This window comes from Cottoperca gobio, chromosome 4 (assembly GCF_900634415.1).
Source record: "Cottoperca gobio chromosome 4, fCotGob3.1, whole genome shotgun sequence".
Lineage (NCBI taxonomy): Eukaryota > Metazoa > Chordata > Actinopteri > Perciformes > Bovichtidae > Cottoperca > Cottoperca gobio.
The window spans coordinates 511,316-536,838 of NC_041358.1; the positions used below are offsets into that span (position 1 = coordinate 511,316).

The window sequence follows — 25,523 nt, forward strand, 5'->3', positions numbered from 1 at the left end:
CCCTGACCATCACTGCCACCCATGTGACAGCGCACCCGACCCCAGCGGTTTTTCCCATGAGTGGTGGGCCCACAGGATGGATGGATGGGAGGCACCACGTAGCTTCTTCGGGCTGTGCCTGACCGGGCGCTCGCTGTCGGGCTCTCCCTCTGGGCCTGGCTCCAGACAGGGGCCCCGGGATTCCTCCGGGCAGGGTCTCTCCTTTCCTTTCCATTTTTTTCATGAAGTCGTTTTTGAACCATTCTTAGTCTGGCCCCTCGTCTGAGACCAATTTGCCTTGGGAGCACTAGGCTCCAGACAACACAGCTCTCAGGTTCATAGGGACATTCATAGAAATACAGTTTCTGTCATGTTTAAATTCCTTGTCTATTTTGAAGAATGCATCCGTATCTCATTGGTCAGGATCTGTAGTTGTCAGAAAATGTCATTTCTTTCTCTCTGCCATTCTTCAGCCTACTGTGTTCTTGGCACAAGGCAACATTCATACTTTAAGACATGGATAATTGCATTAAGACAACACAAGAGCAAACTGCACTCAGCTGCAAAACTTCATGGAGACATTTGCGTTGTAATAGCATAATATCTTTTGTGAATCAGACATTGAGACGATGGTTGATGCACAATTCATGGAGCTATCAGCAGCCGCAATCTATTCTTTGTGGAATTGTCCGTTAGTGTGCTTCAAACAAAGGCCTCATTTAATGCTGGAGCTATGCTTCTGCAAAGATACACATAAACGTCTCACGGTATTTTTTCAAAGAAGGGCATTATGTGTAATTGTAGAAGTGCAGAAGGTCACAAAGGAGCCAACAAACACACCTCCTAAATCTTAGCGTGCTTTGAGAACCGTCAAACGTGTCAAGAAATCCTACATCTGTAGGAGATGAAAACACATAAATATAATACTTAAAATCCATCCTAGTATACATTAATCACCCTAGGGTGCGAAGTACAGTCCTGAATAACCTGAGCTCCCCTGAAAACACAATTTGTGAAATTGTGGGGGATATCTTGTCTCATGGAGAGATACCTTAGGTCCTTTCTCCCTGCAGCGGTCAGACTGTACAATCACCACGGCCCCTGGTAGACCACCACACCAACAACACACTATTCCAACACTGTGTGCAATTATCACTGCCATGTGCAATATTCACTTTTTATACGTATGTTCTTTTGCTGTAACAAGGTACATTTCCCCGGTGTGGGACTAATAAAGGAATTCTCATTCTGATCTTATATATTAGACAATAAGCTATTTTTGTCATTTTATGCGTTTCTATTTTTCTGTATCTTCATTATCATGGATCATGTGTAAAATTAGGCTATTATTATTATTATTATTTATGATTCATGCATGACGTTGATTCATTACTAATCCATTTTATTAAGATATAGCATACATGCATGCTATTCTTGACATCAACATCCAAGCGTGGCGATGCATTATCAAAAATTGATATTATCAAAAAGATACCTTTGGAATGAAATACTGACATGTACACCTTCATACTCAAGAGTGAAGGATGAAACTAACATCTCTTAACAATTTTACAAGCCCACAGGGATTATTTAAATATGAGAACTGAAGCAAGTCAAAAAGTCCAAGAGGCCATAGTATAATTGTGATCCACAAAGCCTCCAAAGTCAGTTTCATTTCCAACACTGTGCATAAACACTGGCATCCAATCCCATGCTTTGGAACAAAATCCATACTCTCCATGTTCATGTGTCTACAGAGACAGTTGAGCCAGCGTACCCTGTACGAACCTCTTGAAGGATGTCCAGAAGACATTTTTTTTATATACATTGAGCTTATATAAATGAAGTGGGGGCTGTTTGGATCTCCCAGTGTGTGAGCGTGACTGGTGTGTAGCAGATGTTGATGTGAGCTCAGACTGCTTCCACCAACTGGCATGTGGCAGGAGCTTCTTCTTTCCTTGGTGTTCACTACCAAGTCAGCGTAGTTTTTCTGAAAATAAAATAAAACTTTTAAATCTATCTGTGTTTGGTTGTACACTGCTCTGACACTAACCCAGGCTACAGAGACGCTGATTAGGACGTCAGTGTCTCCGGCAGTCTGGGAGAGGCTAGCTCTGTTTACAGAAATGCCTTTAGCCATTATTCACACAACTTGTGTTTGTAGAACTGAACTCCCTATTTCAAGAATATCCCTTGCTTCCATATTAAGCCTTCCACATTATTTAGCATAGACACATAGCACTGAAGCACAGACATCACTACCTGCTTTCACATTCTACCAGAGCTGAAGCCCAACAGACCAATACAGGATGTTAGCATGCAGATACATATCCTGGTTCAGCGTTTAGCTATATTTATATCCAACTCAGAAGTCTCCTACTTTTAGATTTGTACAGGTATTTCACTCATTACAGCTGTCTACAATGGCCAACGTCTCATGCTTAATTTGTGTTATCTGCGTGTATCTGTGCCCCAAAACATATTCTTTTCACACTTCAAGTCTATTTTCCTTCATTTTATGAGCTTAAATGTAAAAGCTGAGAGGTTGGTGGGGCGTTAATATTATTTTCTTAAATACATTTCACAACATAGATACTTACATGTTTCCTTCATAATCAAAAAAGTATTTAACAGGACCAACATGTCCGTTTATGAAAACATAGAATACATCTTTATATTTATTACAAATTGAACATTATTTGTCAAAGCGTCCATCTGTTTTTTTATTGGCAAGTTGCATAATTAGTACTTTTAAATATGAAATGTAAAGTTAGTCTATAATTTCCATGTTCAGAATGACTTGTTTTACTAATCAGTGAAGTTTGAAATATGAATTTTGGACCAGTTTGGAACATTAATAATATGATTTATAAAGATGGAGTGACATAATAACTCATATTGTAATGTTGTACTCCACTAGGAACTGACTTCATTAACAGGCTTTTTATTACACTAAGTTTTATTATTTATTATCACTGAGCCGTCTTTCCATTCCATCCATCCATCCATCCATCATTTACCGCTTATCTGGGATCGGGTCGCGGAATCTTCCCTTCTCCGGGCCACATCCTCCAACTCCGACTGGGGGATCCTGAGGCGTTCCCAGGCCAGTGAGGAGCTATAATCTCTCCACTGAGTCCTGGGTCTTCCCCGGGGTCTCCTCCCAGCTGGACGTGCCTGGAACACCTCCCTAGGCAGGCGCCCAGGTGGCATCCTTACTAGATGACCGAACCGCTTCAACTGGCTCCTTTCAACGTAAAGGAGCAGCGGCTCTACTCCAAGTCTCTCACGGATGGCTGAGCTTCTCATCCTATCTCTAAGGGAGACGCCAGCCACCCGTCTGAGAAAACCCATTTCGGTCGCTTGTACCATTCCAGACAATTATTTAACATTTCAGTAGCTCCAAACACATCACAGCATGTAAGAGAAGAGTGAAGGCAGCCAACACTACACTTCATTTCTGTGAAGTTTGTTGGGCAGAATGCAGCTTTAACACCCAAGTTAGAAGATATTTTCCTGAAATCAAACAAAGAAATTAAGTGAAATACAATACCCATTGCCACAAGCATTTCTTTTTATGTATACATTTACTGTAGTGTGTCATACTTAAATCAAAGCACAATGATATACCTCTTTGTCATTAGTAACTGAATGAATTGTGTTTCATTGTGAAATTAATTTTCCACGCCACATTTAAATCAAAGTGAAGAGGTGTAGTCAGACAGAAGGCAGCATAGACCTGCCAATATTAAACACAAAGCACTGTTCTCTGTTTCCATGAGGAGGTGCAAGAGAGCATTTTCTTTTTTGAGGTAGAAACGTCTTGTTCTTGCAGAGATCAACAGTCCAATCACAGCTTGGAGGACAGAACCCAGGGCAGACCCTATCATCGCTGACACGAGCTGATGGCTACATTTGGGATTCTCAAAGCTACAGGTGCTTACTGTCATGACTGCCATCAGTGACACCGCACCCGGCCCACCCGTTCCCCATGCTGGGATTGGATAAATTATAGTTTTTAATTTCGGAATGGACAACACATTTCCATCTCAAAAAAGAATACGCTCCCTTGGACCTTCTCATACAAACTAATAACACGTCTGTCTGTGGTTTGATTTTACTGTGGCATGGAAAATTCCTGTTACAATGAAAAATAATAATTCAGTTATTAATGAAAAAAAGAAAAATAATTGTCTCAGCTGGAGTAAATCTTTTAAACACATGGTTAATATTGTAAATTGAAACAAAACAAAACCAAAATGCAACAAATAACTTGGTTATGTTTAGTAAAATATCATAAATTAACATTAGCATAATTAGCGCCTTGCTTTTAGCTTTGAAAGGCGCTTTGTAAATACAATTTATTATTATTATTATTATTATTATTATTATAAAATAATTATGTTTGTTACATTATTGAATTTACAGACGTAAACGTTGACTCATGGTTTCACACTGGACAATTTTTTGAGGATTAGGCTAGTTTAACATATGATTTCCATTTACTTATGAAACAGTAATTGCATACATAACATATAACATACATATTCAAATGTATATTGTATTTCACTTTATAATTTGTGTTTGATTTGTTTTCATTTAGACATTTTAAACCTTCCACAGTCCTTTGGTGCAGCAGCTGAGTACGATCTTCTGTTTAAACAGACTTGTCTTTGCTACTGGTGACTTTTGCGTCTGCCCTCTGGTTGTAGGTCTCACTCAAAAAGCAGCCAGATGCATAAATGATCCTAGTCTGATAAATGTTGTGTTAATGGGCCTCTGTGGACACCACAGCAGCTCTGACTCAGACACAAGGGTGAAAGTGCCAAACTTTGCTGATCATTAGCACGTTTTGGCCAATGCTATTCTGCCAGTAGCTACTCACAGCCCATTACTCTTCCTAATGCCACCTTGCAATCACTGCCCGGTGAGGGGAGTTGTAGAAACAAGTGAGAAATTGTATTATTGCTACAGCTAGCTAAACACACACACACACACACACGCACACACACACACACGCACACGCACACGCACACGCACACGCACACGCACACGCACACACACACACGTTGATAGCATTAACTTCCTGTATTCCTCACACTACATGATCCAGAGATGCTGCTCACAATGACCCAGAACAGGCTGCATTCTCTCTTTATACTACAGAATGGCTTCATCTAAATGTTCAACATTTATCAATGGCTTTAAATGTATGTATAGTAGTCTATTTTCAGACACACATTTAAATGAGTTGGAAAACCTAATTAATTTGGGAAACAGTTCAGACTATGGTCAAGATGATTAGCAGCAGTCTCACAGCAGTGATAGGCTGTTGTCAGTTTTAGTGTATTCCAAATTAAGACCACATTTTCCATATACCCTTTTGATATGACCTCGACCCCACATCTTGAAAGTGATTTCTCCATCTGCCTCTGACTTTGTAAACTTGCTGCCACATGTTTTAGCTCTGCCTTCTCTGCTTTGGACTAACAGCGCCCTTTTCTGGTTGCACTGTAAAGCGATTTAGCAGTCTTCCCTGCAAATGTGCCTTGATGATTCGATACCAGTAAAAGCAGATTACTTTGGGGTAACCATTCCATATCAGCTACATGAGTTGTAGCTTGAAACGTTAGTTCATAAAACCTGACAACGGTGGCTCACTGTAGTTTACAGCTGACCAATTTAGCAGGACAACCTATTATTGTGGCAGCGCTATGACAGTTTGGTATTTTCCTGACCTTGAAATTCTCTTTGCCCCTCTGTGTGGTATTTTAGTGCCGAGCAGCGCGTACGGTGCACAGGTGCGAGGAGAGGCACAAACGGGAGGGAAGTTTAATGAAAAGGGGCAGTGCAAAAAGAGTTGATGGTATTTTGGTTGAAAATGTATGTTAGACGTTCAGCTGAGAATAGAAATAGTACGTTTGTCTGGCCACCTCACAATTGTAAGTACAACATTCATGATTTAGTCTCCACCAGCTCCTTAGCTGCTCCACTATGTTAACCAGCTAGTCTCTAAACTGCTGTTTGGTGTGCAGTTGGTGTAGACTACAGTGCATTTATCACAGCTTGTATGCTGAAAACAGTTGAAAAATAATGATAATGAATAAACCGTAACATACATTTTATAAAGCCAAGACAATAGTAACAAAACTAAAAGAGACAAAAACTCAGAGTTGCAAAGTTGGGTGCTTATTTCCTATGAGCCTTTTCACATTACACATCATCTTTAGAATTTGATTCTGCAAACAATAACTACAGAGAGCTGTTAAATTGCCTTAACACATTACAGCGATGTTCCTGGACAGGGAAGCAAGTCAGTGCTGAGCTAAACTCAGTCCAACAAATCATTGCATGTAATGTTTTCTCATCTCATCACAAGCTGCCCTCTCAACACGAGGCAGAGTTCTTATCTATATTCTCTTACAAATGGAAGGATGCAATAATGACAAACAGACAAAGCTTCCGTTGTAGAAATGACTGGGTGAAAAAGAACATTGTTTCCTCATTGTATGGTATGACCACGCTGGAAGATGCAGATGTTAGGATAACAGAAAGAGATTCTTAAAATGTTTTAATACAAACGGCCAAAATAATAATCATAATTTCTAATTACAAAATCTTTCCACACTTTAATTACGTTAATATAGTGATACATTAAAATCAATTTGTTATTTTAAAGCAATACAAACTAACTCATTTCTATCTATGAAACTAGTAGTTGTAGTACCCAAGGACAATAAGGCTGCATTAGGTCTCATAACATTTAGTACATTTGGGTTAGATTGTTGTATTCTTTTCATATTGCATATTGTTCTGGGGAAGTAAAACAAAACTTTAATGTCAATATATGACACAAAATAAAACTCTACAACTATCTACCCTTAACATACAAATATGTATTGAATGAATAAGTTCATGATCTGAAACATGTTATAAGTCTACTTATAGTTGGAGACATCAGAATTGTGAATTGTAAAGCTGCAACTCAACATCAGCTAAATGTCTCAAACCATTCACTGTATTGTTTGTTTAATCATATCTTATCCTATCCAATACAAACATTTTCAAATTAGGCTATACTTTTTGGATATTTTTACAATTTCCTCCATTATCATGTCATGACATGACATATGTAATTTAGCACGGATATCTATACAGTTAGCCGTTTTCAATATTTATTTATATAGAATTTCAACATCACAATTCACAAATTTGCCTTTCAAATGATTATGTCTGCTATTGGTGTTGAAGCATTTCAAAAACTTTGAAACTGACCTCAGGTCAGGGCTGTGACATTGTCACACAGCACATTTGACATCGATAGTCTTACCTTTGCCGAGTTTGCTCGCCCTCCCGATCATGGACGTGAGTGTGAAAAGCAAGCTGCTGGCGTTCTGCTGCTGTAATAATCCACACACACTTGGATATTCTCTGCGGAGCTCTGTGCTGCTTCCTTGGCTATATCCCGTGGCATAGTGGCGCAGTCCTGATTCCGGTACTCCTCATGGCTGGAGACATGTCAGTCAGAGTGACAGCACTGACCACACAGCTGATCCTGCGGGACTGAGCTGACTACACTATTGTCAGTGCTTTTTTCACGTCCAGATGTGTGTGTGTGTGTGTGTGTGTGTGTGTGTGTGTGTGTGTGTGTGTGTGTGTGTGTGTGTGTGTGTGTGTGTGTGTGTGTGTGTGTAGCATGCAGTGTTATATTCCCTTCTCCATAACACGTTTGCGTACTGTGGCATTAAAATCAACTCAACACAAGTTTACAATATAGGAAATCCTCTTGGGCAGTGGACATGAATGAATCACATTAAAATAATGAACTGAGCCACTTCCAGGACCATCAGGCAATGTAAGCATTCTTTATAGTCTACGATTTAGTGCAGCTTTTATTTCCCAGCATCTACTGTAGGAGAGAGCCCAGTGCAACCACTACTCATCATCATACTATAATTAGCGCAGTGCCCGTTCGGGATGTGCTCGTGCCGCTGCTTGTTGGGTTTCGAATTGAGTCTATGCACGTGTTTACGGTATACAAACTACAGTGTGCACATCTTGAGAATTAAAATGCCATGAAAATGTGATGCCCTCACTAAAGTCAAAAGCCCATTAAATGTGTACACCCTAAGTTTGGAAGAAAGTGGAAGTTCGATAGATAGATAGATATTTGTGCTCGGTAAACAGCGCCCTCGCCAGCGCATCAGTAACCCTTCAGGCAGAGAGTGGTACTGCATCACGGGAGACGACGAGAGGCTTAAATAAAAAATGATGATACATTCAGATGAAGTTGATCAGGAAGAAGTGAGGTGAATACCTGCATAGACTTACAATAATACTAACACTTTTTACATTTGGTCTGTAATTACTGCAGCGTTGCTGTAGTCTTGTCATGAGGAGAAAGAAGAGTCATATTAATATTACATGAATCTGTTTTTTGAGTCTTATACTGGTTTGGATCAATACAGAAATATGATGTTCACATGAAACAGACCTGCTTATTTATCTCCATGTAGGCCTTTTGCATAACCTGTAATGGCAATAAACGTACATCCTCATTTATATCACCAGTAACGTAATGGCACGGACAGGCGCGCTATTTTGTAAAAAGCAACAACACACAGAGTCAGAGGACGAGGCCTCACAAAGTACGGCCGGGCGGAGCGGGTTTTTGCAGTTTTCTACAGAAACACTGATCCAAATAACTTCACGCAATCCTTTGGATCCTCAGCAACACACACGGCAAGCGTGAAGTAGAAACTGGAAACTCACATACACACACACACACACACCACTGAGCCGTAAAAGTGCTTAAAAATCAGCCACTATTTAACGTCTCTGTATGTTTTCTTTCATAAACTAGCACACTGGTGATAGTTATGAGGATGTGTGTGTTTGTGTGTCTGTCTGTCTGTCTCATACCTGTCAACACTGGAATTTCAAAACAAGAGAAAGCTTTTGGCAGACTCCATCCATACCTTAACAGTTCGCAGCCACCCAGCCCCCATACAATGTAAATGTAAACACATAAGGGACAGGTATATACATTCAGGAGATACATGTTTATTCAAAGTATGTATTACATGTTTATAAGATTTGTGTATTTTATTTATTAGTTATTATCATCAATTTATTTGATGATTGATGAGTTGTGTGGCTTTTGTTTTCCCTGATGAGGACTTCCTTGCGATGGCAGAGTCGGGAAACATGTCCGCTACACTGCGACTGAAATCAACGCAGAAGCTGAAGGCTACATTATTTTTAGCGCAAAGCATCGACATCTTTCCCTCAGCTTTGGTCACTTGGTCTGCCTCCGAAACAGTTCTTGTCACACATGAAGTCATTGACAGTGAATGTTTTGTTCCTCTTGACGGGCTTGTGCTTGGAAGATGTTTCTTGCTGACGAACATCGCTTATTCCGCCGTGTGTGATGATAACATCGGAATGGAACACTTTACAAAAAGCACGAGTTTGCCCAACTCTGCTTTTTATAAGGGAAGGTCTCCTCTCATTTGGCTAGTTACTTGTATAAAGTTATGTTCTCTCTCCTTCTGTGTTATTGTTCCAGTTTTCTTCTTCTGTGTTTACTGGAAGATAACGTTTTTCAGCTAATGTTAAAAATAATACTGCCAACTGCTCTACGGGAGGTCACCTTACCATGTACACTTTTTAAAATTAGACCTATTTTTATTTTTGAAAAGTTAAAAATACGGGATAATTACGGGAAAATATTTAAACGGGAGGACAGCGGGATAGTGGGAAAAATACGGGATGATCCCGGGAAGAACGTGAGGGTTGACAGGTATGGTCTGTCTGTCTATTAAACACGTTGCACGTTTATCTGTACCGTTGTAGTACAGTGACCTGGATCGGCCAAAAAGGTGCACTGCCCTTTCAATGAGACGTCTGTATGTGTGTCAGCCAATCTTTCCTCTAAAGCGTTCATCAAACCTGAGGCATACATATTTAATGGGGCTTTGACTTTATTGAGGCCATAAAATGTGCATAGCAGCTTTTGAACTCACTGTAGTGTTGATATTGTAAACACGTGCATGGACTCAGTTCAAAACCCAAGAACTGGCACTGCACTAGTGCTTGTTTAAAGCTAGGCTGGGTAATGTATTTTAAAACATTGTGTGTTATATTGTTGTACTCTTTACATCCCGACAGCAATCAATAAATCAAATGTTTTGACAAAAAAAGAAACCTGGCATCTGTGGTTGTTACAAAACTGTAATAAGTCCGTCCAATCATTTATTGGAGCCGAATGAAATTATTGGAGGGCCGACCTGCCTGTCTCCCTACCTGCCTGTCTCCCTACTTGCCTGTCTCCCTACTTGCCTGTCTCCCTACTTGCCTGTCTCCCTATCTGACTGTCTCCTTACCTGCCTGTCTCCCTACCTGCCTGTCTCCCTACGTACACTCTACCCGTGCACTCGTTTCATGTCACTGGAATCCACAAGCTGCTAGCTTGACAGCAGTGAGTAATAACAAAAGCCATGTTCATTGTTTACTTTCATAATGATAATTTAGGGGGCGTGGCTTTAGAGGGAGGCCGGAAGGGGCGGCTGGAAAAAGAGTTGGCAACATTGTGCAGGGTTTTTACTTAATCTTGCTGGCTTCGTCAATGTTACCTACCCAAGCTTTAATTTTATTAGACACAGCTTTATTTAAGAATATAAACCATGTGATCACGATATAAACTAATATAACAAAGCTTTTTTATCTAGTTTTTAGATTTGTAGCGACAGCAAGGCTGGTGTTGTGTTCCTGGACACATTTACTGTAGCAGGAAGTACCACAGAGGAGGTTTGAGTAACCTGACAGGTTTATATTTCTGTCTGCTGTAGATAGATATTGTCACCGCGATAGCATCACCACTGTGCAAGACGCGGTCACAAAACTTTACAGGTGTGTAGTTAACATTAAAATGAAGGCTGAGATTGCCGTTGTCCGAGCAAGGGCGCCAGTAGGGGTAGGAAGTGAGGAAAGGGCCCAGAAAATGCGCACGAAGATGTAACAATGTATTTTGTCTTTGCTTTCTCTATCCTAATATAAGCAGCACATACCTTCTCCTTTTTTCTTTGTTAATGTGAAAATAAAACAACATTTTAAAATGATAAATACAATGACACTTTGTGGGGATTTTTAAAGGAGTGATAATCTCTGAACTCAGTACCTTTATGTCTGAAGGCAATGTTCTGTTAAAGGATAAACTATCTCTGACACAGCAAACTGTTTGCCCAGAGAGCACAGTAAAAGAGCTTACAGGTTTCAGGAACACATTTCCTGCAAGCAAGCACTGGTGGTGTGCAAACCTCAATCCTGTGTGATTTATCAAGATTGGCTGGGACTCAAGTAAAACTCCCCTCCAGCCTTTTAAACCCCTCTCCTGATTGTGTCTCTGCAGTCAGGAACACCCCTCCAGCCCTCCCCCTCTCCTCTACACAGCAATCTACAGCCAAAAACACAAGATTAAAACCCTCTGTAGGCCATAGCTCCTTCTATGGGCCGCGGTGGCTGCTGGAGCCTGAACCCTCCACCCTCCGCCAACCAAGGTCTCCTCTTAGCTTGAAAGGCTGTCTAATGGTTGGGTGTGATGGGATGGTGGTGGAGGCCTGGCGGGGGCAGCGGGGCAGGAGACAGCGGCTCAGAGGGGCACTGAGGAGTGACCTGGAACGCACCTCTCCAAGCACACATTTATTCATGACTAACCTGCTCAGTGAACTGGGTCTGCTCCACAGGAAGGACCACCTGTCATTGCCAAGGAAGCCAAAGATACTTGTAAAAACTTGTGAACAAAGGAGACGAAACTTACCCAAAACATACTGGAGACCTCCTAACTTTTGAACTTCCGCCATGGCGGAATTACCCTCAACCCATCCAGAGCAACAGGGTCACCTCAACCTCAAGTCTTTTCAACAAGTTATCTTCTCTCCACTCCTCCATCTCTGTTCACTCTAAATTCATTCGTTTTACTCAAGCGCATCACTTTTACATGATCTTTAAAGAGAAGAAGAAAAATCTATACAAATTTGTGTCCAGTGTGGAAATTCTAAACAATAATTAAATTCAGAACCAGAATGAGATTTAAGATTCAAGAACGTTATTGTAATCTCTCAATTCTCTCAATCAGTCAGCCTCAAATGGTGCATTGTATTAAAACATTTTGTAGATTAATAGGGCATGAATGACATAAGATAAGAGATAATAAATAAAGACAAAATATGAGCACTATGAGGTATAATAAATAACAATAAAATATAGGTTTGCAAAACATCGACAGCATCAGCAAGAATCCAATAAAGGTGCATGGAAGTGACATGGAGGTAAATAGTGCATATGCTGCAGTGATGGCAGCATGATCAGTCTTGTCATGAGGAGAAAGAAGAGTCATATTAAGTTTACATGAATCTGTTTTTGAGTCTTATCCTGGTTTGGATCAAATCAGAAATATGATGTTCACATGAAACATAGACAGACCTGCTTATTTCTCTCCATGTAGGCCTTTTGCATAACCTGTAATGGCAATAAACTTACATGAGTCTTACATTATCCATGATTTTGATCGTCTTTAATTAGGAAACTAGGTTGTATGCATGGTGTTATGCATGGCTAAGTACATTTAACAACATCACATTTATTTGATTATAATTTATTTTGCTGCACTAATTTAGATTTTTGGATGTTTTCCCTGTTTCCATTCCACTAGGGTTGGAAAATGAACTTTCTGAGAGTTATAACTAGCTTGAAATAGGCCATCCATCACAGTAAACATTATGTCTGCTTGTTTTAAAAATGCTGCACTATTCTGAAAATGTAGTTGTAAGTGTAGAATAATTACCACAAAACAGTGTTTGTGATGGATAACCCAATTCATGTCTGCTCTTTGTATTCAACTGATATGGTGTAATGCCCATTAAATAACCATAACTTTTACAACAAATCACCGTTCAAACCATTCTTATTCCACACAGATAGTGTAGCCATTGGTTTCCATTCATTGAACAACGGAAAGCTGAAACTGCCGCAGTTGTACAGTAAATGCAGATTTAAGACATAACTTTGTGAAATCAATTTATTGTGATGGCCTAACTCAAGTCAGTTTCTGTGAAGAATTGTCATACTGTAGTGAAATAAATGTTAACCAATGACAACACATTCCTCCACTTAAACAATGTAGTATACTTTGGAAAAATGAACGGGCCCCCAGTAGCAGACAGTGGCAGTCAGCCACAGTTGGATCAGGCTGCTGACACTTTTCATATGGGGCTGCAGTCTCTACACGACCTCTGCTCTCCAAGAAACTATGTCTATGGCTGCGGCCCCCAGCAGGGAGTCTCATTCTCAGCCTGCCCATTGTACACAGAGTCCATGCTGCCCAGCCACTAAGAAATCATGGGCCACCTGTTCACACATCCAACACTAACACAATTGTGTAGTCAGGTAGAGGTGCTGCTGTATCATTTCACTATTAACTTTTCAGCCCTAAATGACAATCTGGTCACTCTGTAAGGTGATGTCAGTAAATAGAACAGAACCTGCATTTATGTGAGTCTGTAAGTCAAAACTGACCTGCTTGTGTTTTCTATAATTAGGAAATTAGGAAAAAAGATAAAGTGATTAATAATAGCCAATAATAACAATAGTAATCTGATCAACTACAGCCCAAAATATTTAGCATTTTAAAGGGCTAAAGAATATAAATACCAGGCTCATCTATTCCACCAAACATTGAAGAAACTGAGACTTAATGTTAATGCATGTAAAAGTTATGTTTTTCCTGCTGTTAGAACCTACTGATCACCACAGTTGTAGCGAGAAGGGAAAGTAAAGAGAATGCTGTACCAAAGCAGGTAAAACAACAATGAATCCCTAATCCCCTTAGAGTTTTGGTATTTTTCCATTGTGACTTAAAGACTGTGAGATGCTGAGTTGCTTGAAAGCTCCAGGAAAAGCGTGATTGAGCAGCATTCTGTAGGGTGAAGAAGGTCCAAAGTAAGAGCGATATCTGGGAAAATGCTGACATCCCTGCAACAAAGTCAACCAGGTCATGAAACACAAGCAGTCAGACCATCAGACCATCAGACCAACAGATTCCAGATCATGTAAAACACAGGTCACACTGAAAGTGAGAGCAGTTAGCATGTCAGTAATAATCCCTCATTGCACAGGAAAACGGCATTCACAATATTATGCAAATTCACAAAACAATCTAGTTAGGCGGACCTTTGTGTTTCTTGAGGCTAATTTTCTCAGCACATTGTGACGGATATGTGTGACAAATTTCAAGTCAATCGGACTTACTATGTGAGAGGTGTGGCCTTTCCAAAATCGGGTTTTTGAGTGTAATGTGGCCAATTGTGTTAATATTTCTTGGGAACTCAATGCACTTCATTTTCAGTTATTGGGGCAAGTTTCAGGTTTTTAGCTCTTTCCAGCTCACAGGAATTTGAGCCGCAGCATTAGACAACAAATAAAAATAACAAACCGGCACAAACTCAATCGGGTTCTCACCTTGGTGGTTTGAACCGTATTTATACATTGTTTCAATGGATTGTGTTCAAGCGCACATTGATTTGTAGGTGAAGGCTTCCTAACTGTGGCAGTACTTACAGTAGAATTAACTGTAACTGAGCAAATAGTGTCTCAAAATGGGGATAGGCTGCTTCTCATCATTCTAGCTGACATAATGAGCAGATAATTACATTAAAACATTTCCTCAGGCAGCTTTAAATTCTTGACAACAGTTATTTTCAAGCAACAGATTTATTTCTCCTAAATCCACTCTTGAAGAGTTGTAGCTTCCATCCATGCCGCTTCCATAAATTGACTCAGCTTCCCTGCCCGGCCTCTCTTCTCAATATCCAGCTATATGAGTCTGACCGGCTGAACCTGATTATTTCCCCATAAATCTATACCTAACACAGAGCACACCATCATCAATCCTCCACTCTTCCCCAAGGATATAATTAACTTTTCATTGCAAGCAGTTACCCTTCAGAAAGGAATTGATGGCTGAAATAATTTTAATTTCAATACACATTTAAACTCAGTTTAGCCCCAGCCTGTACGATGGTTATCAGCTGCACAAACAGTGTGTTAGTGCAGGATGAAGAATGTGGAGGAAATGGGATCTTGGAAGAGGTTGCACAAACTTGCGTAACCCCACCTATCCAAGTCAGAATTCTTTGATGTAGTTTTGCTTGTAAGTTGCTACTTACATGCAACTTCAGAACCAAGCTCAACACATATGCCTGTGTTTTATAGAGCAGGGTGGATGAGTGACGGAGAGATGCAAGCCCACTGCCAAACATGACATGCTTCTTCAGTCATGGCCAATTACAACTGGCAGCTGATGTTAGAGAGCGGGCAGGCACAGACAGAAGCTTCCTGACAAGATAACCCTGATTGTCAGCGTGTGCACCAAAAGCTGAACATTACCCTGCAATCAGAACACACCCTGAGGTCAGGGACCGACTCTGCTCATGCTGTGCCTCCCTGGATCTCAATGGGACTCTCGCAGAGCACACTGCTGCTCCTCCTATCAAGGAGGCTCACAATAGCTCTGAAGGACCTGATACTTAAATGTCGCCTTGTTCAAGTCAACCTTTTGTCTCTGATTCCATTTTCCCCCTGGGGTCCAGCCAGAGTGTAAGGGTGAAATCGGGCCACCTGGGTGGTCACGCACCTAACAGTGTCCTGCTGGTGTCAGCATGCAGGCTGTGGTTAAGACGTCTGCCCTGGTTTACATGCCTGTGCTCAGTGTGGATGTTGGACTCATCTACAGAACACTGTGCACTTAAAAGACTGGACTGTGGAACTGGAGTCCAGTATTCACACAACTTCCATGATATCCTGATACCCTTATCCACTGCAGGAGCTTTACAAAACACAATGTAACATGTACAAATGGTCACAGGTTCTATTTTTGTGTCCACTTTGGGGACGAGTTCCTTAACTTAAATTTGGGCACTGCTCAGGTGGTGACGGTAAATCAAGGTACTTTCAGGGTTTATCAGTAGTGCTGAGAGATTGCTCTACTGTGATGTCACATTACAACAAGCAGTACACAAGCTACAGTAAACATAATTTTACTACTGCAATGAGTCCTGGTCGATATACACTAATCAGTTATAACATTATGACCACTGACAGGTGAAGTGAATAACATTGATTATCTTGTTACAAAGGCACCTGTCAGTGGGTGGGATATGTTAGGCAGCAAGTGAACACTTTGTCCTCATACTTGATGTGTTGGAAGCAGGAAAAATAGGCAAGCGTAAGGATGTGAGCGACTTTGAAAAGGGCCAAATTGTGATGGCTACACGACTGGGTCAGAGCATCTCCAAAACTGCAGCTCTTGGGGTGTTCCCGGTCTGCAGTGGTCAGTACCAAAAGTGGTCCAAGGAAGGAAAACCGGTGAACCGGCAACAGGGTCATGGGCGGCCAAGGCTCATTGATGCGCGTGGGGAGCGAAGGCTGGCCTGTGTGGTCCGATCCAACAGAAGAGCTGTAGCTCAAATTGCTGAACAAGGTAATTCTGGTTCTGTTAGAAAGGTGTCAGAACACACAGTGGATCGCAATTTGTTGCGTATGGGGCTGCGTAGCTGCAGACCGGTCAGGGTGCCCATGCCCCTGTCCACCGCCGAAAGCATTAAGAGTATCAGAACTGGACCACGGAGCAATGGAAGAAGGAGGACTGGTCTGATGAATCACGTTTTCTTTTACATCATGTTGATGGCCAGGTGCGTGTGTCCCCAGATCTCAATCTAATCGAGCATCTGTGGGATGTGCTGGATAAACTTATGGGACTTAAAGGATCTGCTGCTAACGTCTTGGTGCCAGATACCACAGCACACCTCCAGAGGACTAGTGGAGTCTATGGCTTGATGGGTCAGGTCTGTTTTGGCTGTAAAAGGGGACCTACACAATATTAGGCAGGTGATCATAATGTTATGGCAGATCAGTATAGATGCATACAGAAAGATGCAGAACACATGGTGGACAAACCTGTTTGGACCTGATGCTTGTTTGGGCCTGTGTGTTCTTGAGATTGAACCAAATGACCATCTCTTTGGACAGGGCAGGAAACAGGAGCACCTGAAGTAAAGCCACAGAGCCACGGGTAAAACGTGCAGACTCCACACAGAAAGGTCTTCACCGACCAGTTAGTTCAAACCCAGAAATAGATGTTGAGTGAAGTGACTGCACCTCCAACTTCCCTAAACTGCAGTATTACTCAATAACAATCCAGTTAGTAGCAAGGGTTACTCTGTTGTTCACCTCAGTGTAATATTGAGTGAAAAAAAAGTCTCTGTGCTGATTTTTAAGATGGGTAAAGACAGATGCATGGATTCCATATGTAGGAGCCGTGGCCTTACCCACTGCAGATGCACAGATGTCAGTGGGAATAAAGGAGAATGCAACCTGAGCCTGAACAGCCCTACTCTGCTGTATAATGCAGCTCAGCCTGCCTCCAACTCCAGGATTAATTAAAACAAAATGATAGTCTGGGACAATTGGCTTGGGTCAGGTTCAACAGATGAAAAGGCAGTGAGTGAGATGAACACTTTGTCTGTAACTGGAGCCAGGCAGCTCATTGTAGCTGGTATGTGAACGCTGTCCCTCTGTGTCCTCACCATTCCCATGTTGTCATACCCAGGCCACCTACATAGTAGTGAGGAGCTTCTGTTTGTGTGTACTCACCCATTGACGCCCCTCCCCAACACACAGCCTGAGAACATGTCCAGGTCAAGAATCCACTTTTAATAGTGGCCACCTGCTCATTCTGTCAATAGCACAGCTGTTTGTGACCTCACACTTTCTAAATCAGTTTTTTATTCACTGCAGTGCTACAGTATAAAAGCTGTAATAACACACTCACATTTTTGAGGAAAAAAGGTAACGCCTGCATACATACTACATTTTGATACAAAGTGGATCTTCTTCAGGTCACACTTCTAACATATTTCAACTCTGACATTATTGTTGTCTGGTAGAAATCCCTTAAACTTGGTGTATGGTGTTACATTCGTGTTTTGTCTACATTTATTGCACATATTGTTGAGCATATCTAGAAAAACAACCATTAAAAAACGCAAAAGTAGGATCAGTGATTCTCCCAGTATTTATTTCTCTGCAGCTTACTGGAGTTTGCAGTTAAAAGATAAAACCATGCAGTTTACCGGAACCTGCAGCTCAAAGACAACACAGAGCAGTTAACCGGGAGCTTGTAGCTCAAAGACAACACAGCGCAGTTTACTGGAACATGCAGCTCAAAGACAACACAGAGCAGTTTACTGGAACATGCAGCTCAAAGACAACACAGCGCAGTTTACTGGAACATGCAGCTCAAAGACAACACAGCACAGTTTACTGGAACATGCAGCTCAAAGACAACACAGCGCAGTTTACTGGAACATGCAGCTCAAAGACAACACAGCGCAGTTTACTGGAACATGCAGCTCAAAGACAACACAACGCAGTTTACTGGAACATGCAGCTCAAAGACAACACAACGCAGTTTACTGGAACATGCAGCTCAAAGACAACACAGCGCAGTTTACTGGAACATGCAGCTCAAAGACAACACAGCGCAGTTTACTGGAACATGCAGCTCAAAGACAACACAACGCAGTTTACTGGAACATGCAGCTCAAAGACAACACAACGCAGTTTACTGGAACATGCAGCTCAAAGACAACACAGCGCAGTTTACTGGAACATGCAGCTCAAAGACAACACAGAGCAGTTTATTGGAACATGCAGCTCAAAGACAACACAGCGCAGTTTACTGGAACATGCAGCTCAAAGACAACACAGCACAGTTTACTGGAACATGCAGCTCAAAGACAACACAACTAAGTTTCCCGGAGCCTGCAGCCGAAAGATCCAACAGTGCATTTTACTGGAACCTGCAGCTAAAACACAACACATCGCAGTTTACCAGAACCAGCAGCTCAAATAAAACACAGCACAGTTTACCAGAGCCTGCAGCTAAAAGCTTGATACCATGTAGCCAATCGTTTTAAATGTAAAGGATAGTTTTCTGGGCATAAAACCAACAATCTGACGAAATGAGACTCGAACAATGACATCGTCAGTGATGGAATAAAAAAAAAAAATCTTATATTATAATAATATAATATAAGATTATATTATAAAGTGATTTCAGTTATCAATTTTGCTATAAACTTACTCTAATTTACTACTCATCTTGGATTTCCTCATCTTAAATAATAATTTTACCTATGGCCAGCTATACTTACTTATTAAAGGAATACTTCACCCCTAAAATTATCATTTATATATCAATTACTCATTCAGTGTTACCTTCTTCGAGAAAACTTTGTTTTTCTTGCTTGGCTCCACATTTATTTTCACAACAATGATCTTTTTACAGACAGGCCATTATTGAGTGTGCGGTTCACTTTTGCAAGATCCACATATACGTTTTTGTCTTAGACAGAACAATAAAAAGAGCTGCAGAGGTGCACTTTAACTAACATCTCAAAGAAAATACTGGCCTATTATTATTATTATTATTATTTTTCAATTTAGCAGTACATCTTCTCTTGGTGGTTGATAAAGGTCCTGTCACACATATCCGTATGACAGAAACATATGCCGGCGCATATGAAAATTCCAAAATCCAAATACGTCCAACTTTTCATTGGAACATTTCAAAGTGAACATATACAGATACGCATGTCTAAGCTATTGATATTGCATCACTTACTAATACAAAATGTATCAGACGAATGCCCAACAAATGCACAAGATATACAAAAATATGCCGTATACAAAATATCGGCAACACGCTGGTGTACGTTGATATAAGGTAAGGTATAAGTAGTATTCGTTAAGAGCTCACTGTGTTACGCTGGGGTGCGTTGTTGAACGCTGATGTTTTGAGCATGTTCAAAATGTATTTATTATTATTATTTATAATTTATTTGATCATTTTACAATAGTAATGAGTTCATAGTGCGCCCGTGGATTAAACATTGTTGAAAGTTCAAAACATATAAAGCATTTTATCAAGACAGAATAAAATGGAAAATGCTTAATTAGCACCGGTAACTGAATTGTTTTGGTGAACTAGTGGTCCCTATGCTAAATCAGATAAGAAAGGAAGAATTAAAGCACTTATCCTTAGCATTTAGAGAATTTGAAACAACTCTTATCATGGCTGACACTTAATACTTCCGAGTCACTTCACTCAGTTAGGAACCTTGCTAAGTAAAAAAGACTATTCGACTGGAACCCTTGAGTCCAAATTTGAAGACAATCCCTCCAGGCGTTCACGAGAGTAGACGGACGGACAACCTACGTACATATAACATATTCAAAACATAATGAAAAAGACAGACACGTTAGAAATACAGCATTCTTATATCTTTATTCTTTAATGCGTTTTTTTGTGCGCAGCCTACAATAAATATATAAATACTTTGGCTTGAGAATCTGACCAGCATCAAGTCCACAAACACCTAAAGTAAGTTGAGCACAAAGTATGCAGGCCAGAGTGTATAAAGCAACACACACATACAGACTTCACAATACAGTTGATCTGCGTTAATAAAGTGAGATAGATTGATAATTGAGAGCAACACTGACGGATGCAGGGGCCTGAGAGAGCAGCCCACGGCAGGACTTGTACGTGATGGATTGTATTCAGGGCAATGAATAGAAAAGAGTAAGAGTAAGTCTTAAAACATCTTAAAAGACGAATAAATAAAATACATGTTAGGCAGCAAATCCTTCAACTCAGAGCTGGACGCTGTTCTTTGACTGTGAACTATCTCAGATTACCCTGTGGAGTCTTTTATAAACAAACAAAAGTTATGTTTGAATTAATTGTTACTCACCAAAACACAATGTGTATCCTTGAGCTCTAATTAACATGCTAAACACATTTCCTTCCTCATAAAACATATATATAAATAACACAGCTTTATTGTATAGCTGATTTTGGCATATGTCAAATATGTAATGTGGAAAAACCCAGAGCCTGTACTGTTTCATTTAAGATTTAGATTTATTGGTCCAGGGGGATATTTGTTTTCACAGCTGGTACAATAATAAAGTAATAATCTGGAATATTTTAATTTAAATAAATGTCTGTTAAGTCACTATCCATCGCCGAATGAGTTAACACAACAGTGATTGAGCCTATGGCCCACTGATGAAAACTGGGCGTCTGTGGGTACAATACCGGGAAACATGACAAATAATACCTTTTGGATCACGCACATGCAGTTCCTGCTTATCGCCATAGGTGCTGTCAAAGAGAAGGTTTTCGAGATTCTAACTTCAAACATCTACTAATTTGTCTGGCCTACACTAGGACATTCACGACATTTTCATTCTGCATTTCATTTTAGTCATCGACTACACCCAAAAATAAGTTGACCAGTCTAATAAAGATATATGATATTTTTTCCTCCCAATAACAATTATCAGTTCTGATTAAAAAGGTCTTAAATACAAGCACTTAATACTCATAATACTCAGGGTGGTGGTGGTCTGGTGGTTTGGCTTCCAAACAGAACACCAGAAGGTTGTGAGTTCAACACCAGAGCTGCCACCATTGTGCCCCTGAGCAAGGCACTTAACCCTGAGCTGCTCCAGAGAGACTGTCCCTGTAGTTAGTTACTGTAAGTCACTCTGGATCACTAACTAGAAACTAAATGACGCTAAATGACCTGTAATGTAATGTAATAATACTCATGCAGGCGGGACCCCCCCAGGTTCTAATAGAGTCCATAGGGTTCGACAAAACCCAGCAGGCTTGGGACTGCGACTGCTTTCTTGCACGGATAGCAGAGGCTTTCCGAGCATGCTAAAACCACCGATAAACGATACATAGTGCTTTAAATAGTCAGCTCTTCTGTGAAACCCCTGGCCTACACAACAGTGATACTACAGTATGACGCAAAATGCATCATTAAACAATGGACTTTAAACTTCTCATGTCCACCCATTGATCTCTGACCAATGTTTTCTTATTTCTGCTCTTCTCCTAGATAAGACAAAATCTTGCGAGTGGTGGTGGTTACCAAGATAACTTTTACAGTCCACAAATTGTTGGCACCATGCAAGGAAACACACGCTTTCAATTTGAGGAACACAAAGAATGCATGAATATCATTGGATGATGATATTGCGTGCATACAGCTTACACTCTGGAAAATCATGTTGACTTTGTTTCACAGTACTTCTATTTCACTAATGCTGAACTTCTTCTTCTTCATCACTCCAATTCTTGAGCCAGTGTTATAGCTATGCTAATAATAAACATCGGCCACACACCTCCACGCTTTTTGGTTTGTTTGCTAGACTTATTATTTTTCTCTTGAAAAATAAATTAAGAGAAAATATGAGAAAAAAAGAGAAATTTAAGAGAATGTTGCTGCTGTAGCTCATTTACAATTGGTGACAGAAACAAACAATACAGCTAGTTTTACTGTTTGTACACAACCGTTCTAAAGTTTAGAAACTCTTGATTTGGTACAGTCAGCTGACCGAGAGGACTGCAGAGGGCCAAAAGGTTCCCAAAATAATAAACCTTTGTTTTTCAATAATGATCCAGGGTCACTTAAAACAAATACAGAATCCATGAACAGTATTCTCCCCTGTCATACAATGCTGTGGGGACATGGAAGTTTGAATCATTCTTTTCTTCTTCTGTTGGGGCCAAAACTACTTCAAATATAAATAATACATGTGGTGTCTGAATGATAATGTTTTTTTCATCTGTCAAAATAGCCATTATTGAAGGAAAGAAGGAGAACATCAATAGAACAGCTGTTTCCACACTTTAGAACAGTAGTGTATGAAGTCAGTAACAAATTAAATGCATTATATTATAAGTATAAGTGCAAGTCAAACGGCAATAAATATAGCCATTTGTATACATTAACAAGTGAATTTCACACTTTAGAGACGGAAGATAAATGCAACTTACATCCAGTGGACATTGGTGGTAAGTCTTTAGAGGTCGGAGTATTATGCTGCCTCGTAAAGAACAAACATCAGGTGACTCTCATCAGCTTCATGCTGCAGCAAAGCTAAATGATTGCCACGTTGCTCTGAAGAGCGGGTTCACCCACAGATGTCAGAGGGTGCAGGACGGCTGAGTCATGTGTTCCACACAGAAACTGGAAGATAAATAAGGGACTATACGTTTGATGCAGATTACATTCAGATGTGCGAGCAGAAGGACACTTGTAGAGGTATTCTTGGCACATGCTCAATGTCTAAACCTAACATCTCTTCATCCTATCCTCCTCTCCCTCACCTGCAGCAGTTTCAGTAGGAGGGAAGTCCTGTCTAGGTGCTGATCCCCAACACTGCGGACGTACCCCTGAGCCAGGGCACCAAATCCATGTAAATATACACTAACCTGCGACTAGGCGAGCTAAATACAGAGGACAATTGCTTGCAATGTTTCAATATGCAACACTAGATCAGTGTGTTCTGGTCTCTCTGCACTGGCCACAGTGTGTGACAGCTGCTGCTCTCTGCTGGGAACATGGCAGCCTTGACTTTCCCTTTTCAGGTGATGGAGCAGGTGGAGGTGAGCACAGAGCTGCATTCACAAGTCTTGAAGCTGAGTGCAGAGCGTCAGCATCCTGCCCCACAGATCCCATTGGTCCGGTCCTGGATAACGCCAGCCTTCACCAGCTTCAGTAGGAACTCCTTCTCTTTAGATATGTTGTGAGTCCAGGACTGCACAGAGGACAAAGACAGGAGGGGGTGCACTCAACAGTAAGGTTTATACATTCCTAGCCTTTTAGATCAACATTTTCACTTTTACCAAACCAAGCACAATAATGGTGTGATATCATAGGCATTGATACTGTCCTCCTTTTTCATTATCCACAGAGGTCTTCTCCTCTCAAAATCAAATGGACACGGAGAGTAAAAACTGTAGCAGCAGTAAATAAAACAGTTTTATGTTAAAAACCAGTGTTTCTCCCACACTGTTTAGCTGCCGCTAACGTTTGCTCAGCTTCCTTTCTGATCCTTTGAGACGTTATCAGACATCCAATGACCTTCATCTGGTTCAAATATAGAGTTAAAAACCACCACGATCTAAAAGTGTATGGTAAGAATGGTAAGACATGCTCAAAGGGGATACGATGCCATTACACAAAACCGCATGAAACACACGGGTTGGGAAATTGTTAGAAATATTTGGGATAATGTACAACTTAACAAAATATATAACATAGGTCTAGTCATTTTTAGACATTAGGCTCTGATATTAAAGGTTTTGTTTTCCTAGTGTTTTCCTTGTGTCAGCATGGCTAATGTCCACCAGTTGCCAACTATGTGGATATGTTATCTGCATAATGACATCGGATCACAGGTCTTTAGATGTACACCAGGTAATAATACTGTAAGAGAACACTTACAGTCTCCTTTATCCTCTCATTGTGATCCCATCTCCGTATGGTGAGGGTCTTGTGACAGCCAGAGACAGCTGAAGGTATCTGTAGGCTACTTTTCAGTAACCTTACTAACTAGGCTAACATACTGTAAGAAGGTAATCAGAGCCAGTAGAGAAGCTTGCTATCACTAGTTTGATCAAATGTCAACATCTGAGTGATTATATTTCAGCCTTGCAAAAGTTCTAAACTCCACTCATTATTATCTTATAAGTATGGAAGCCTATTTCTGCCTGTAAAAATAAAAAAAATCTCAATGGAAAGTCATAATTATGAGATAAGAAGTGCACATGCGCTACAGTGGCGCTGTCTTCAAAAGTCCCTTCATCACCTCGCTGCTCCACCATGCAAACGACATGCAGTGCTAAATAAGGTAACTATTACAGGTGACTTTTGTAAACATTAGATGGTACATATAGCCTAATTGTAACGTTAATCAGCAGTCTTTGCATCTAAACTACAGTTTGTGTAATAATGCAGTTCATGAAGCTCCGAAAATACCTGTTATAAACTATAATATTCCTCTAGTGTTGTGGTTCACATCACTAATGAAAACAGTGTAAGCAGGCCGACTGCTGCAGTGAGTTGCTTCATGTTACTCAGAGGCCGCTGTATCAGCCCCCGCATAGCTCTTAAATTAAGAGTCGGCAAGTGTTATCTCAGCTACAATACACCTCTAATTATTGTAGCCTACGTGTAAGGTAGTGGTTAAAAAGTCATGCGGATATTGTACATGAGCACTGTCATCCTTTGTCGCTTTTCAGTTTGTATTCTATTGAAAGTGCTAATATCAGCGATTATTCTCAGTGACATCACCTCGTAAACCTTGAGGTGGTACAGTTAGCATGGATATCATTCATTGTGCATGGATATCTCGGCAACCATGCGAATCTAGAACTTAGTGAGGCTGTTTAATGCGGGCAGGAGTGTGCAATATACGAGTTATATTAACCCAGTGGTTCCCAAAGTGGGGGCCGCTCTGCTAATATAACATGGACACGCTTGTGACAGGGCTCCCAGGGGGGGGGGCTCGAATATATTCTTATTTACAAAAGGGGGGCCCAGCAGAAAAAGTGTGGGAACCAC

The 25,523-nt window shown here is 40.7% G+C and overlaps 2 protein-coding genes across 5 annotated transcripts in view; both read right to left on the bottom strand.

Annotated features, from left to right (window-relative positions):
• artn (artemin) overlaps positions 1–7,453 on the bottom strand; it is a 49,105-nt gene extending 41,652 nt beyond the window's left edge. Inside the window, exon 1 of the mRNA XM_029429539.1 lies at positions 7,400–7,453. Within this exon, the coding sequence (XP_029285399.1) occupies positions 7,400–7,453 (54 nt within the window). The remainder of the gene's footprint in view (positions 1–7,399) is intronic.
• A 12,913-nt stretch (positions 7,454–20,366) lies between these two features.
• Positions 20,367–25,523, bottom strand: part of st3gal3a (ST3 beta-galactoside alpha-2,3-sialyltransferase 3a) — a 53,840-nt gene continuing 48,683 nt past the window's right edge. For all 4 annotated transcript variants that reach the window (XM_029429763.1, XM_029429764.1, XM_029429765.1 and 1 more), the window contains exon 11: positions 20,367–23,715. In XM_029429763.1, the coding sequence (XP_029285623.1) occupies positions 23,611–23,715 (105 nt within the window). In that variant the 3' untranslated portion in view covers positions 20,367–23,610. The remainder of the gene's footprint in view (positions 23,716–25,523) is intronic.